At 35.6% G+C, this 14146-nt stretch overlaps 1 protein-coding gene across 2 annotated transcripts in view; it reads left to right on the top strand.

The window, feature by feature from the left end:
• The first annotated feature begins 486 nt into the window (after positions 1-486).
• Positions 487-14146, top strand: part of LOC131144928 (protein RRC1) — a 71716-nt gene continuing 58056 nt past the window's right edge. Inside the window, exons 1-4 of one of the 2 annotated variants that reach the window (XM_058093890.1) lie at positions 487-787; positions 7150-7238; positions 7322-7457; positions 7664-7709. In XM_058093890.1, the coding sequence (XP_057949873.1) occupies positions 7164-7238; positions 7322-7457; positions 7664-7709 (257 nt within the window). In that variant the 5' untranslated portion in view covers positions 487-787; positions 7150-7163. The remainder of the gene's footprint in view (positions 788-7149; positions 7239-7321; positions 7458-7663; positions 7710-14146) is intronic. The other variant, XM_058093891.1, reaches the window with a different exon arrangement.

The raw sequence follows: 14146 nt of genomic DNA, 5'->3' as shown, positions 1-14146 counted from the left end.
TGTTCAATTCTTCAATTAATGGGTAGATGCTTTTAAGCTTAGGTTGGATTTTAAATTAAAGTATACAAATTTATACATTTTAATGTTCTTGATGTTTGAATTTTAAAATTCACACGATTATAGAAAAATGCAGTTGGTAATTTTTTTAAAATTTTAAATTAAATTTAACAATTCAATTTGACCGATAATTAAATATCAGTCTAAAAATCTATTAGTCGAATCAAATGATTTGACTTTAATTCACATTTTTTGAAAAATTAAAATTTCAACTGGATTAACGTTTCTATGTGTATTAATACGCTAATTTCGGCATCTTACTTAACAATGTGATGATTTGATTATGCCTCATATGCCATTTTATTAGTATTTTTAAGGCTTAGTCCCATTATTATCACAATTTTTTTATATCATTGGCTGCACCAACTCATATGTCACATTATTGGTGGTACCAACAAAATAAAACAGATTGATTTTTAATTTTATTTTGAGTGTCCTAAAGCATTAGGATATGAATGTCATTTTAGTCGAACGCCGGCCTCCCTAGACTGAATGCGAGAACTGGGAAGCGGGAACCCGGAGTCACCTCACCTTGGAGTAGAGGACCGGAGCCCTAGTTCACCACACTGATCTGTTCGCAGTCGCAGTGCCTAGGCTCCCTCTGCGCTCTCCGCTCTCCGCTCTCCGCTCTCCTGCTATGCCCTTTCCTTTTTCTGTCTCTTTTGCACCGCCACTGCCCCCAGCTCTTCTCTGGCTCTCTCTTCAAACTCCAGCTTCTCTTTCATATCCGGTATGTATTAATTGTTTTTGGATTATCATATAGGGTTTTAGATTCTTTTTTTGGATTCTTATTCCTTCTCTTGGACTGTCTTCTTGATTTATGTTACGATTTAAGGCATTTAGGGCTCTTTTCCGATTCAAACTCTATGGTTTGTGTTTATGTGTTTGGATTTCTTTTTCTATTTTATGCGCCTGGGAAATCTGTTTGGTTTCTGGAAAAAACGTCGGAAAGTAGCTGGAAATGAATTTGGCTCTTTAACCTATAGCTAATACATTAATGGAAAAATATCTTACTTGGCTAAGTTCTTGCAGTTCAGTCGGTTTGCTAAGGCAAAATCCTTTTTGACTTAATTTGTTTATCCAAAAAGTATACTGAATTAACAATGCAAACGCCCTGGACCCAGTGGCCATCGCTAGAATCCTCTTAAGCTCAATTGGGCTTATCCTTTTTTCTTTAATAGAAAAAGAAGAGATTTAATACAGTAGAAAAAAGAGCTTAAGAAATCCTCATTAGAAGATATAAGAACAAAAAAGGAAAACTATCAAAACAGCAGTGCTAGACAATAACACCGTAAGTCTGAAAAAGACACTCCTCTGAAACAACCTGCTTTGAAAGCCCACAATAGGCCAATACTGAACCCTACCCAAAGCATAAAATAAGTGGTCCTCTTGCCCGTGAATATCTGTTGCAACACCCCAAAAGAAGCTTATTGCCTATTGCTACACCCTAAAGCTCTAATATCTGGTCATACTGATTTATATCAGCCACTGTGTTTAACTTGGTTCAGCTAGATTCATTGGTTACCAACCTTGCCCTTCCCTTCTGACCCCCTCTTGAAGTTCTAAGACTTAATATGTTTGCTTCACTGCTGAATAATCAGTTAGATTGTTTGCTTCTTTAGTTTGCTAGGTTGTTTTCAACCTTCCTATGCAGGGCATGTTAGGATTTGAACTTTGGGTATTTATTTATTTATTTTTTATAATTCTTTTTTGATTAGCTAAGGTTCCTTTTAAGGTTCAGGCTTTTATGTGGATGACCATTCTTAATAAAGTTAACATGAGCAATCCAGATTAGAGGACCTTACAACCTTACAAGGCTTTGTATTTTGATGTGTGTGACGTGTTATTTTAGTGTTGACTCTCATGCTCATCCATTTTTTCGTTGCTCTATGATTCGGAGACTTGGAGTTGAGCCTTTTGGTTAGTTTGGTGAGTGTTGGGTGTGCCTAGTTCTTTGGAGGCTTTTTTGTCAATTGCTGTTAGAGATTTTGGGGGCTATATGCGGGGAGACTGTGGTAGTCTATTGTTTGTCCTGTTTTCTAGGTTGTTTAGCAAGAAGAAGAAAATGCATTTTTCATGATCACTTTTTTTCTATTTTTCTGGTTAGGGATTGTTTTGTTTTGGTTTTTTGTTTTCAGCCCTGCCTATTTTCTCTTATGATTGTTTTAGTGATTTTGGTTTTCTATGCATTTATGGCTTTTTTTCTTTTTTCTGGTAATCATAGTTGTTAGAATCTTATGATTTGTGATTCAATACATAGGATTCATATCACTTCCACACCAAAGCAATTCAAATCTTGCTATCAAATCTAAAAACAGTTGAATTATTGGCAAATCTATTGATTCACCATATGAATCTAACGAGTTGATCTAAATCTATTGATTCCCACGATTCTAGACTTATCGTGTCTTGTCACACAACTAATTTAAAACCAAATTTTTTTTTTGTTTTTTGTTTTTTAAATAAATTGATTACCTTCCATTCCTTGTCTTTTGTGCTAAAAAAAAAGGGAAAATAGAACTTAAGGTCTTGTGTTGCCTTTACAAAGCCATTCTTCACTCTTTGAGGAGTATAGTGTTCTACCATTTAGAAGAAGGGGCAGAACACTCATTGGCTAAGGTGGTACTTATGTTTCATTGTGTTGTTAAGAATTCAAAAGTTGGGTTTTTAGGAGTTTGTTTAATTGTCATTTTTTAATTAATTATTTTTAATTTTTAATTTGAGAAAGAATATGCATGAATATCATTCTTTTTGAATTGTTGTTAAACACCAATTCAGTTTTTTATTATTTTTTGTCAATATTTCATTTTATTAATATTTATTGATTCATTCCTTTAAGTTTCATTTGTTTACATGGAATATTTCTTTATTGTCAAAATTTAAATGTATTGTACTATCTTGTTTGTTGTTTGTATATCAATATATGCATGTCATTTGAATTGATTTTGGGAAAAAAATTGGTCTGAATCTTACAATTCGATTTGATTCTTGATTCTTGATTCCCAAAATTGGAATTTCGATTCATGATTCAAATCTTGATTTGACAAATTTGGTTTTGTTTAACAGGATTGTTTATCCTCCTTTTATGGTTTTCCATCTCTTTTCCATTCCTTAATATTTTTCTTAAATAAAAAGTAGACATGTTTTATTATTCATAATAGATTGATGTTCCCATTGGTACTTTAGCTTGTTGTTTTGAATGGTCCTTTGGGTTCTGCTCAAGCTCAAATGCCTAATTTGGTTGATCAATTTTAGATTCTCAATTTGAAGGAGATTTTTTGAACAATAAAGAGAGAATTCATTAAAGGGAACCAAGAGCCCCTCCCTCTCAAGTACAAGCAAAAAAAGACTGATGGATACAAAAGTGTAAAATCAGTTGTGTGAAAGAATATCCAAAACATCAGGAATTGTGTCAATAAGAGGTGTGAGCCATCTATCTTCTGTGGTAGTAAGAGATGTAATTGTTTCTTTGAAGGCTTTTTGTTTCTTCCCTTCTGCACAACCCAAAAATTGGTGAGAGGGATCAAGGTCAATGCACCCAAAAATTGGTGAGAGGGATCAAGGTCAATGCTTTTTTCCTTGCCATTGTTCAATGGAACGAAAAAATGACTATAGATACAAAAACTGTGAAATGATTTGCATCCCAGGATATGTAAAAAAATCAAGACTGTATATGCTCCCAACGCATAAAATCCATTAAACATGCTAGTAAGACTGTAGTTGTTCCTTAGGAGACTCTTGCATTTCTTTCCCTTCTACACTACCCAATAAAGTGGTTGGATTGGAGGGATCAAGGTCCAGTTTTTTCCTTTCATTGTTTGTGGGAATACTTCACTTTCCCCACTTTCTTATTTCTTTAGCTAAAGCCTTGTGCTTGGTTGGACAGAGTAGTAGCCAAATTCCACATATTTTTAGTCTTTAGAGGATATGATTCACCGATTCAGCTTCTTCATGTTATGCCCCAAGATTATTAACAGCGAGGATTTTCCCCAAAGTTGCCTCACATGCAGAAAAAAGCTACTTTGGTGGGGGTTGGAGATTTCCAGATAGACTTTCAGGGGAAGTTGATCCTGGTCTTAGGAGGGTTGTCCAACTTCTTTTAGAAGGAACTAAACGTTGAGAACCAAAATTTCAATTTCAATGGAATTCAAGTGTCTCAACTTACATAAAAATTGACAGAAATTTTGATATTGACGGGCATTTCAGTTTGACTAAAGAAACATTGGAAACTTATAATAAATATGGAAACTATGAATGGAACCTTGGGAAATATCAGAATAGAGGATTGTGAAACAAAATAAAAACCCAACATTTGCTCATGTTTTTCACTTTTTACTTTAAAATTATGAAATTTTGGTCGGAATTCCTATAATTTCTAAATTTTTGAAAATTTTGCAAAAAAAGAAACTGAACTCTGATTTTGTTTTGAACTCTCCCAAAATCTGAAATTTTTACGGAAATTTGGGGGAAATTGTCAAAATTTGATACTGTGCCAGTTGTGAAGTAGCCATTTTTGTTAAGCCTTCACCTAGGGACATTTGGGTTGGTTTGAAGATGGATATTGGCACGTAAGCAGCTACAGAAATCAGTAGAAGAGTCAAGCTCCCAGTCATGGACAATTCTCACAACAGGAATGTTCCAGTCTATTCCATTTTTGGAGTGTTCAACATGCATACTCACCTGTGCATGTTTTTTATGGGCTAAAAAGGTCCAGAGATTGCTAAGTGGAGAGAAGCTATGCCAGGCATCATGGCAAAAGAAGTTTCCATTTCCAACTTCAAAATGGATGAAAGAAATCCTCATTTTGAAGTGACAACCTTTCTCCCAAAAAGCTCCCTCTCCCTCATGAATCTCCAAAGCCATTTGTTGAGAAAGGCCATAGATTTAAGACTCAAGCTGCCTTTTGAATAGGTTGCTTGACAACTCTTGTTTAACCAAGTGGCATTTGTAATTGTAAACATCCCCTGTATTTCCCCAAGGGTCTCTCTTTCTGAATATCTTCCCACCTGTTGGTCATTGAGTTTAAAATGGGGAAGAGAGGGACATATAGTGCACCATGAGATTAGAGAGAGCACTGCTAATGTGGTTAAGTCATCCATCTTTAGAGAGAGAATTTTGTTTCCATCAGGCCAGCTTTTTGTCAAACCTCTTAAGAATAGGCAAGGTCTTAAATTTCGATTTCGACTCAAATTTTGAAGCTTCAAAAGTACGGAAATTTTGATGTCAATTTCAATTTCAATTTGAAAAAATAATGGAAATCAGTAGTAAAGCATGTAATTCTTTGTGAAACTTTAGAAATGGTTAACAAACATAATAATGTAAGTTTTGGACTAATATATTATAAGTTAAATACATCTATGTTGTGTATGAGGTGGAAAAGTTGTAATGTAGTATGTGTATCAAACATATTTGTAAGATAATGTATAGTAAACATATTCAGCTAATACAAAAGAAATTCATAAATCATTTAAATATTATTTATTATACAAATAATGATAATTTAGACAAATGGTTAAATAAAATGCTGCTGTAAGTTTATTTTTTTCATATAATTTCAAAAGCATTTGTAATAATATTTTTTTTCGATAAATATACATAAAATAAATTAAGAGAGAAATTTCACTACCCTCCTAAATCTCTTATTTGAATTTCAAGGAAATTTCATTGTATATTTAAAATTTCGACAAGTTTCGCTGAAATTTTGAGATTTTGATAAATTTCGGGATGATTCGTTGAGATTTCAATGGAAATTATGCAAAATGGTAATCAACTGCCATTTCAATTTCGAGGGTGACGGAAACCGGAAATTTTGAGGGAAATTTCGACAATTTTGTGGAAATTTAAGACCATGACAATAGGCTCACGAACCCTTTTTTCCTTGAACTTTGCACCGAAGGGAAGCCCCAAGTTGTTAAAAGGAAATGTTCCTAGCCTGCAGCCCATGATACCAGCCAAGAATCTGGCCTCAGCCTCATCCTCATCCCCGATGGGAGTAAGCTCACTCTTTCCTGAACTAATTTCCAACTAGGCATTGCTTCGAAGCAAAGAAGGGATTTATATTTATTGGTGTTTGATTTTAAAGATTTTTTTTCTTTATTTTGGATAGAAAAAGAGATTTTATTGAAAAGTTGAGGAAGAAATGGAAACAGAAAAAGGAGAAAAAGTAGTCCTCACACAGAAAAACAAAAGAATAAAAACATCATCTTAATAAAGCATTCCAGTCTCTGACAACATTTTGAAAACTGCAAAAAGCCTGCTGGCTCTGCATTATAAGCCAAAGAGAAGCCAAGTGTTGAATCCTGCCCCAAATAAATGCCACTGATAATACCTTTCTGGTAAAAATTCTAGCATTCTCTTCCAGCTAAACTCCCCATGACATAGCCTTTTAGCACTCTTATACTTTTCTCCAAAACCTGCAAAAGAAATAGTCAACATATCATCTACTGAATTTGGACATTCCTCCATAATCCTCTGAACATCCAAAAAGAGACTTCCACGAGTTCCAAGCAAATGAAAAATGAATAAAGAAGTGAGAATTTCCGCACATGAAACCCATATCTGGTGACAGTGCAGTAGAAGGTCTCGTACTCTTTTGCAGCAGATTATTGATGTGAACTCTATTGAGGACCACCAGCCAAACAAAAGCCTTTATCTTAAAAGGAACTTTACCTCCCAAACACCCTGATAGAGAGGAAAGATCAAATTAATCTTAGTAAGATGAGAAAAGAAAAGTTCACAAAAATTATCCCTGAAGAATCCAAAGACCAAACTTACCAATTCTCACTTTTTTGTAGTTAGTTGGTTTTAGTGAAATTTGGATCTGTTTTGGTGAGAAAACATAATTTTTAAGAGTATTGTGACATGCATTTGAGTTTTGGGAATTGATGCATTGTTTGTTAAATGGATTTTAATTTTGAGTCATATTTTTAGCATGGTGTATTCTTCGAGTATGAATCTACTTTTTTGAAAAAGATTTTTATCCTGAGTTTTGTATTTAGGAGCATTCCTTCTGCCATTTATGAAATGTATTTTTAATTTGGATGCGTATGTTTTTGAGATTTATAATATGCATTTTGAGATTTTGTTTCTTAGAATTTGACGAAGAGATGAGTTCTTTCTCCATTACACGGAAAAAGACACCTTTCCAGAAGCACAGAGAGGAGGAAGAGGCAAAGAAAAAGGTATCTATTGTGATAGACCCCTTTGAATTAATTGGTTTTATGTATGGTTGTTTAAGCATGTCAATGCATTGTTGATTTTGTAGAGAGCAGAGGATGAAACAGCTCGTTTATATGCGGAATTCGTGGAGTCATTTCAAGGGGATACCACACCTGGCTCGAAGGCTTTTGTTCGGGGAGGAACAATCAATCCCAATGAGAGATTAAAGAATGATTCTGAAGGTTAGTGTGGTTAAGGAACTTCGTATTCACCTCCCCAGTCCCCATCCTCTCCCTTTTTTCTTTTTTAAATTTAGAATTTTATTTTTTATAAATGTATTCAGAGTCATGTTTATATCTTCTTTGTTTTCGCACTATGGATGAGTTAATTTTATTATGGGGACACATTAATAAAAATATGGGCATTTTTATTCATTCGCGGATGGCAGGTGAAAAGGCCAAAGATGGGGTATCTGTTCCAAAGAAGGGGAGTAGGTAAACAATGCTTTTGATTAGCCATGTTACAATGCTCGTTTGATAAGGCATCATAACTCATAAGTAGGAACTTATGTTCTGATAATATCCTTAGATGCAGCTTGTTTTGCCTAGTTTTGTAACTGTGAAAAAACTGGGAAAGCTCAAAGGGAAATCAGATAAATTAACTGTTTCTTAAGTAACATTTTCTGGAACGACTGATAATAGGTGTTAATGCTGAGAATGATGTTATATGGTATGTCATTATAAGTTTTTTGTTCATTCATCTTCTTTTTGCTCCCCTTTAATGCCTTTATATTCTGTGACTAGAATTGAATCTGTAAATTTGAAACCAAGATTTTTATGTTGCAGCATCGTTATGACCTCTTATGGCTCACAAACAATAAACTATTTCTGATGGATGGTCATTTAATGGAATGTATGTGGGCAGAATTCTTACTGTTATTTGTTCTTCTTTGGTTGGCTGCCTAAGAGTGATTAGAATCCTAATTAGTGTTTGCTAAGTTATTGCTAGAAAAAACACTTAAAAATTTACTGTAAGGTAACAGAAATGATGTAGGTCTCATTGTTTCAATTACGCCCTGGGCTGCAATCCTGGATTGATTGCAGCTCTAATTTGAATGCCCGCATTGCATGGTCTGTGGCTTCAATGCTAGTGTGGCATCATCACATATATGCCCCCGTAGTAGTCAGACACACCTAGGTGCGAGGGGGCGACTAGTGCCTTAAGGCGTGTGAGGCGAGGCGAGCTTCATGATGCACTGAGGCGAGAGGCGCAGAGAGGTGCGCCTCGTGAATTTTGGCCATTTAGCCCCCCTCCCCACTTTTAAGTCTCCTTTACCTGGAGCCTTGGGCAGCACGAAAGACTCTTCGAACCAGCTCTTTGAGAATTTTCAAACCTTCTTTCTTTTTGAACAGCAGGTAAATTGTCACCATTGTCATCATAATCTTCTCTGAACCTTAAAAAGTTCGAATCTTGATCTTGACTAGGTGCTCAGTTCTTCTCGTCTTTGCTACTTCCTTCTTCTGTTCTCAATCTAGACTAGGTCAAACAGGAGTCTTGAAGCTACAGTTCTTCACAAACTGTGACTTTCTTCTTCTCTGATTCTTGACCAAGTCAGCCATTCAGACCAGGTTCTTTCTTCTTCTGTCTTTCATCTTCTTGGCGTATTATTTTCTTCTGCCTGGTGAATGAGTGAGTGATGACCGTATGCTCAGACATTGGAGCATCTATGCCCCTCAGCCTGAGACCCAAGTGTGTCCTTTTTTTTTTTGCCGTTTTGTTGGGAATATACTTTCCTGACTTTTCTTAAATTGTTGAATGCCGGTGCATTTAATTTGCTTAGATGTCTGCTGTCATTTGTTTTTTTGTTTCCTGCTGGCAGCTGCTTATTCTGATGCAAGTTTCTGGAATTTACATTATGAACATAATGAACATTGCTTACTTCTGCTTATTTAGTTATATCTTGAGACTGGAATCTTGATGAACTTGCATAGTTCTGGAAGTTACTGGTACTTGGTACTTAGTAGTCATAATTTTCTATGCATTTATGTTTGGTATTGAATATTTTGGTATTTTTAACATTCAAATATTACTGATAATGTGTTCATAGATCAATTATTTGTCATATGAGGCATTGTACACAATTTTAATAAATATGCGCCTTGCCTTCGGGGGTTGTGCCTAGGCCCCAAGTACCCTTTTGGCCTTGATACGCCTTTTAACCACTATGTATGACTGTAAAGCCATCAATTAAAGCTTTTTCAGTGCAATTGACTGTTTTGGCCTTGCTAATTATATTATAGCTTTAGCGCATATTATATTTTTAATATGGTTTTGGAAGTGGAAAATTAGCCTTTCCTAAATTTCCACTTTTTAAAGTATAAATGTAATTAAAATTGAGACATCGTAATTTAAGGACAAAAAGGTGGAGAGCATATGTGTTGAAGGCTTCTTGTGACCTGCGGAAGCTTGCCGTGGCAGTAGCCTTTGGCAGCTTGTATGAAGAATCTAAAGTAACACAATAGCTTAGACATGCTCTTAAAGATGAAAGTAGTAATTGATCCCTTTTCATGATGCTAGACTTGTAATCCTTCTTGATAATTGGAGTCCTAAAGCTTTTTAGTTGTTATTAATGTTTTCACTGTCTCACAGTTTTGGCTTTGCATAGAATGAAATTGTGAGAGGTGTACTGTACACCCTGTTCAATTATTTAAAGTTACATGAATGCATTGTATTGTGATAATCTCAACACCATGATTGGAGAGTGTAAATCAAACCGAAATTTAAGTTTTTGACTGTTACAGACTTGTCCTTTGAGGCGGTGTAACCCAAATTATATTAACAGTGAATATTCTTATCAGCTTTGAGAATTTGAGAGAAGTCTAACTGGTCCCAAAACATAGAAATTTTTATGGAATTCTGGATCCAGATGAAACTTTAAAAATATTGAGAGAGACACAGAATGCATGAATTAGATTTAAAATATTTTAAGTGCATGGCTAATATGATGTTTGTCGCATGGTTTTAAAACCTGGACCCGTTCGACCAGTGGGTCCAAGTTGATACTCCTAATCGTATGTTAGGCAACTAAAGCCAAAGGATAAAACAATCACTAGTGACAATGAAGATAATATTTGTACTATTTTTTTTGCCTGAGAATGTAACACATCCAGTGCCATGAGATCAGTGATCTGGGCAGGGCATGTATGCAATTGTACTTATGCTCTTGAAGAGCTCAGTATATGCTTGTACTATTTTTTTCCTATTTTTCTAAAATTTTCTTGAAACTTATTATTATTTTTAGGAGTAAAACAAATATTATAAGATCAGGAGAATAGGGTTTGATTTAGTTAAAAACTCACTTTAAGTTGGGTTGGCGGTGTTTACATGCGTGCATGTGTATTATTTGTTGTGTGTATATATCTTATTTTCTTAGTAAATAAATTATTTTTTTAGGCGTTAAAACACAAATTGAAAGCTAAGGAAAGGAGGGTATGATTCAGTTAAAAATGCAGAGTCTGAAAATTTTCTTGTAAGAGGGGGTTGACCTAGCCAGCTTCCTGGTTCTTGCCGAATTAGGCGGATTCACAGGGGGTTTACTACCTATCCTTTCAAAGATCTGCAAAATAGTAATGATGTTCAAGAAATACTCATGATCATCTAATAAAGTAATAGTGTCATTGGCAAATTGTAAATGGGACATTGCCACCCCCTCCCTTCCTACACGAATACCTTTTTGAATCCCCATCCACTGCCCTATCTATGATAAGTGTTTTGTGAAGCTTTTTACCCAATATCACGATGAACTCTCTCTCTCTCTCTCTCTCTCTCTCTCTCGTGGATCTTGCCTAACTCTCAGTTACTCTTGTGGTGCCATGTGTCTGGTTTAGATTATGACTTTAGAGGTTTGCTCCATCCAGATCAAAAGGAAAGCCCTTGATTTGAGATTGGATAAAGTGGTGGAGGTTCTCTGTTGGTTAGGTGGGTAATGCTATGGCACTTTCTTTGTTCTTGAGAAAAATTAGGTTGGCAATAGGTGGGTAAGGCTATCAGCAAGGTTGTCAGAATCGGGATTCTACACAGGATCGTTGGAGGGGTTCTGCAGGATCGGATCGTAGAATCGGATTGAGAATTGTAAGATTCTACTTTCAGTGTAAAAAAATATTTAGAATAAATGTATATGGAATTTTATGACAGTTCTAAGACAATAAGCTTAATTAAGAAGTCAATTAATAAGCTTAATTAAAAAATATTTAAAATAAATGTATATGAATTTTTATGACAATTCTTAAAACTATAAGCTTAATAAGCACAACTGCAAAAAGAAGAGGAAGGAAGGAGTTGATAGAGGGAAGAGTGCTGGCTCCGCTGACTGCTGAGGTGTTCGATAGAGAGAGGAGGACTGAAGAAAGGAGTTGACCACCAAAGAACAATCAGAGCTTAGTGCCGACTGAAGAGCCAATTGTCGAGTGCTGAACTGCACATTGAAGCCTTATAGAAGTAGTCGACTAGAGTAGAGGAGAGTCAGAAAGAGACGAGAGTGTTCGAAGGGTTTGCTGGTTGCTGCCTTGCTGCTGATTGAAGTATCGAACACCTCAACTGTTGGAGAGCTGCTGATCAAACAGAGCTGCTGGAGAGTGCTGAACTGCACATCGAACACGAACAAGATTGTTACAGCCTTACTGGAGTAGTCAACTAGAGAGGAGATTCAGAGGGAGACGAGAGTGCTTGAAGGGTTTTCTGATTGCTGCCTTGGTGCTGATCGAAGAATTGAACGCCGAAGCTGTTGAATAGAGCTGCTGGGAGCTATTTTGCCCTAGATTTCAAGATTTTGGGCTTAATATAAAAACTTTGGGCCCATTTTTACAGTGAAAACACATATTGGGCCTTACAATTCAAGCCCAAAGAAGGAAAAGACCCATTCCAGGCAAGAATTGTAGAATCATTACGATTCTACTCGTGATTCCAATTCCATGATTCCACCAATTTAGGTACGATTCTGCAATGATTCTATTGAAATGCGATTTTTCATGGGAGCTAGATTATCAGGGTGATTTTGAATCATAGAATCGTATGATTCTATGATTCAAGTTGCGATTTTAACAATTATGGCTATTGGTAGGTGCGGCAAAATGGTTCTCTAATGGCTTTTTGTTGATCCTTGGGAGTTTGGTAGGGGTTTTCAAAGGCTTTGGGCATGTTTGGAGAGGTAAGAGGTTTTGTGCTTTTGTTCTTGGAGTGTTTGAAGGTGATGGGTAGATTTCATTTGGGAAGGAGTTTAGTACTATGGTGAAGTCTCTTCTTCCTGGTGCTGATGGTGAAGGGAGTGGCAAAATTTGTGATAATCGGTCTGAGAGTTAGGTGGTTTGAGGGAGAATCGAAGGCGTAGGAGAAGGAAAGATTTGACTAGATACTCCATTAGAAGATGGTGTCTTCAAATCCAAATTAGGTTTGTGTTCGTTGTGGAGGGGAGATGCAAGGGGAAGTTTTTGGCTTTTCATTGTAGGGAGTAGATGAGATGATTAGGGTTTTGGGTGGAGAATCGACGATTTCAGAGGCGGCTAGGGTTTCCTTTGTGGAAGATGGGGCGATGAAGGCTGGATGGTGTGGACCTAGATTTTATCTCTGATGATTTCTTTGGACTCGGGCTGAATTTTTGTTAAGAGCAGGGGTCTGTAAATCATGGTTGGGCCAGGTTATTAAATAGGCTCTTGTTCAATTTGAAGAAAACTTTTTGGCCCTACCTATGAAAAGGAGCAAGACCTTGCCGTTTCCTTGCTAGACCATGTTAATGAGTAGGCCCAAAATCCCTTTAAAGCACAGGAGCATAGCACGTGACAGTGGATCTTCAACCTATTGTGAACGATACCCAATTTCCTTCTTCGGTTCTCATAGAGGTGCCTAGAACTGATCAAGCTTTGGACAAAATCAAGACATTAAATGCTCGCATTCGAAGCAAGTTCGTGGCGACCAAGAGGTTAACAACAGTAGTTTCGGGTTGGTTGATGATTTTGTTTTCTTAGATGGAAAAACTTCTCCACTAGAGGAGAGGATATCCAGTGGGCTGTCTACTGGAGATGAAAAAAGGAAGGCTCCTAGAAAGTTGTTTTTCGGGGGGAAATTATACTAGTACGAGAGTAAATTTTGTTAATTATGGGGATCATAAGGTTTATGCTCGTTGAAAGGAAGTGTAGATGAGCTTTTAAATGGGGAAAAATTTGAAGATAATAAAGATTCTTCTGGAGAGAAAACTAGAAAAGTTCTCTAGAGAGATTTAGTTGGAAATTTTTCTCAAGAGAGATTTAGGTGGAAATTTATGTATATTGGAAGTGCCAATTGCTCGGAAGGGTGTTTGTATTGGGAGGGATAATTTGTGTTTGGTTTTTAATTTCTATAAAATTGTTGTAATTTCCACTTTCCGTCACCCTTGAAAGCAAAATGGCAGTTGATTTCTATCTTACAAATTTTCCGTCAAAATTTCAATGAAGCATCCAAATTTTACCAAAATCTTGAAATTTTATCGAAATTTTAGCTATACAATTTGGAATTCAAATGTGAGATTAGGATGCAAAGTGAAATTTCTCTCGTAATTTATCTTTTTTTTTTTTTATTGAAACAAAATATTATTACAAGGGCTTTTGAAATTATATGAAAAATTTAACTTTGATATTAGTGACAACATTTTATTTAACCCTTCATATCTAAATTATCTTTATTTGTAAATAATAGTTAATTGATTTTTGAATTTCATCTATATTAATCGAATATGCTTAATACAAATATAATTTTATGAATTTGTTCAAATGTTTTAAAAGGCGAAGGCGTAAGCCTCTTGAAAATTTGATTTTTAAGATAAAAGTTTGTTAAATAAATTATATATATATATTTAAAAGAAAGTAAAAGTTAAGAAAATCACAAATATAATGTAAATAAG

This window comes from Malania oleifera, chromosome 12 (genome assembly GCF_029873635.1).
Source record: "Malania oleifera isolate guangnan ecotype guangnan chromosome 12, ASM2987363v1, whole genome shotgun sequence".
In the NCBI taxonomy this organism is placed as follows: domain Eukaryota; kingdom Viridiplantae; phylum Streptophyta; class Magnoliopsida; order Santalales; family Ximeniaceae; genus Malania; species Malania oleifera.
Note: the sequence above shows the minus strand (reverse complement) of the source record. Positions and strands in the feature narration are given on the sequence as shown.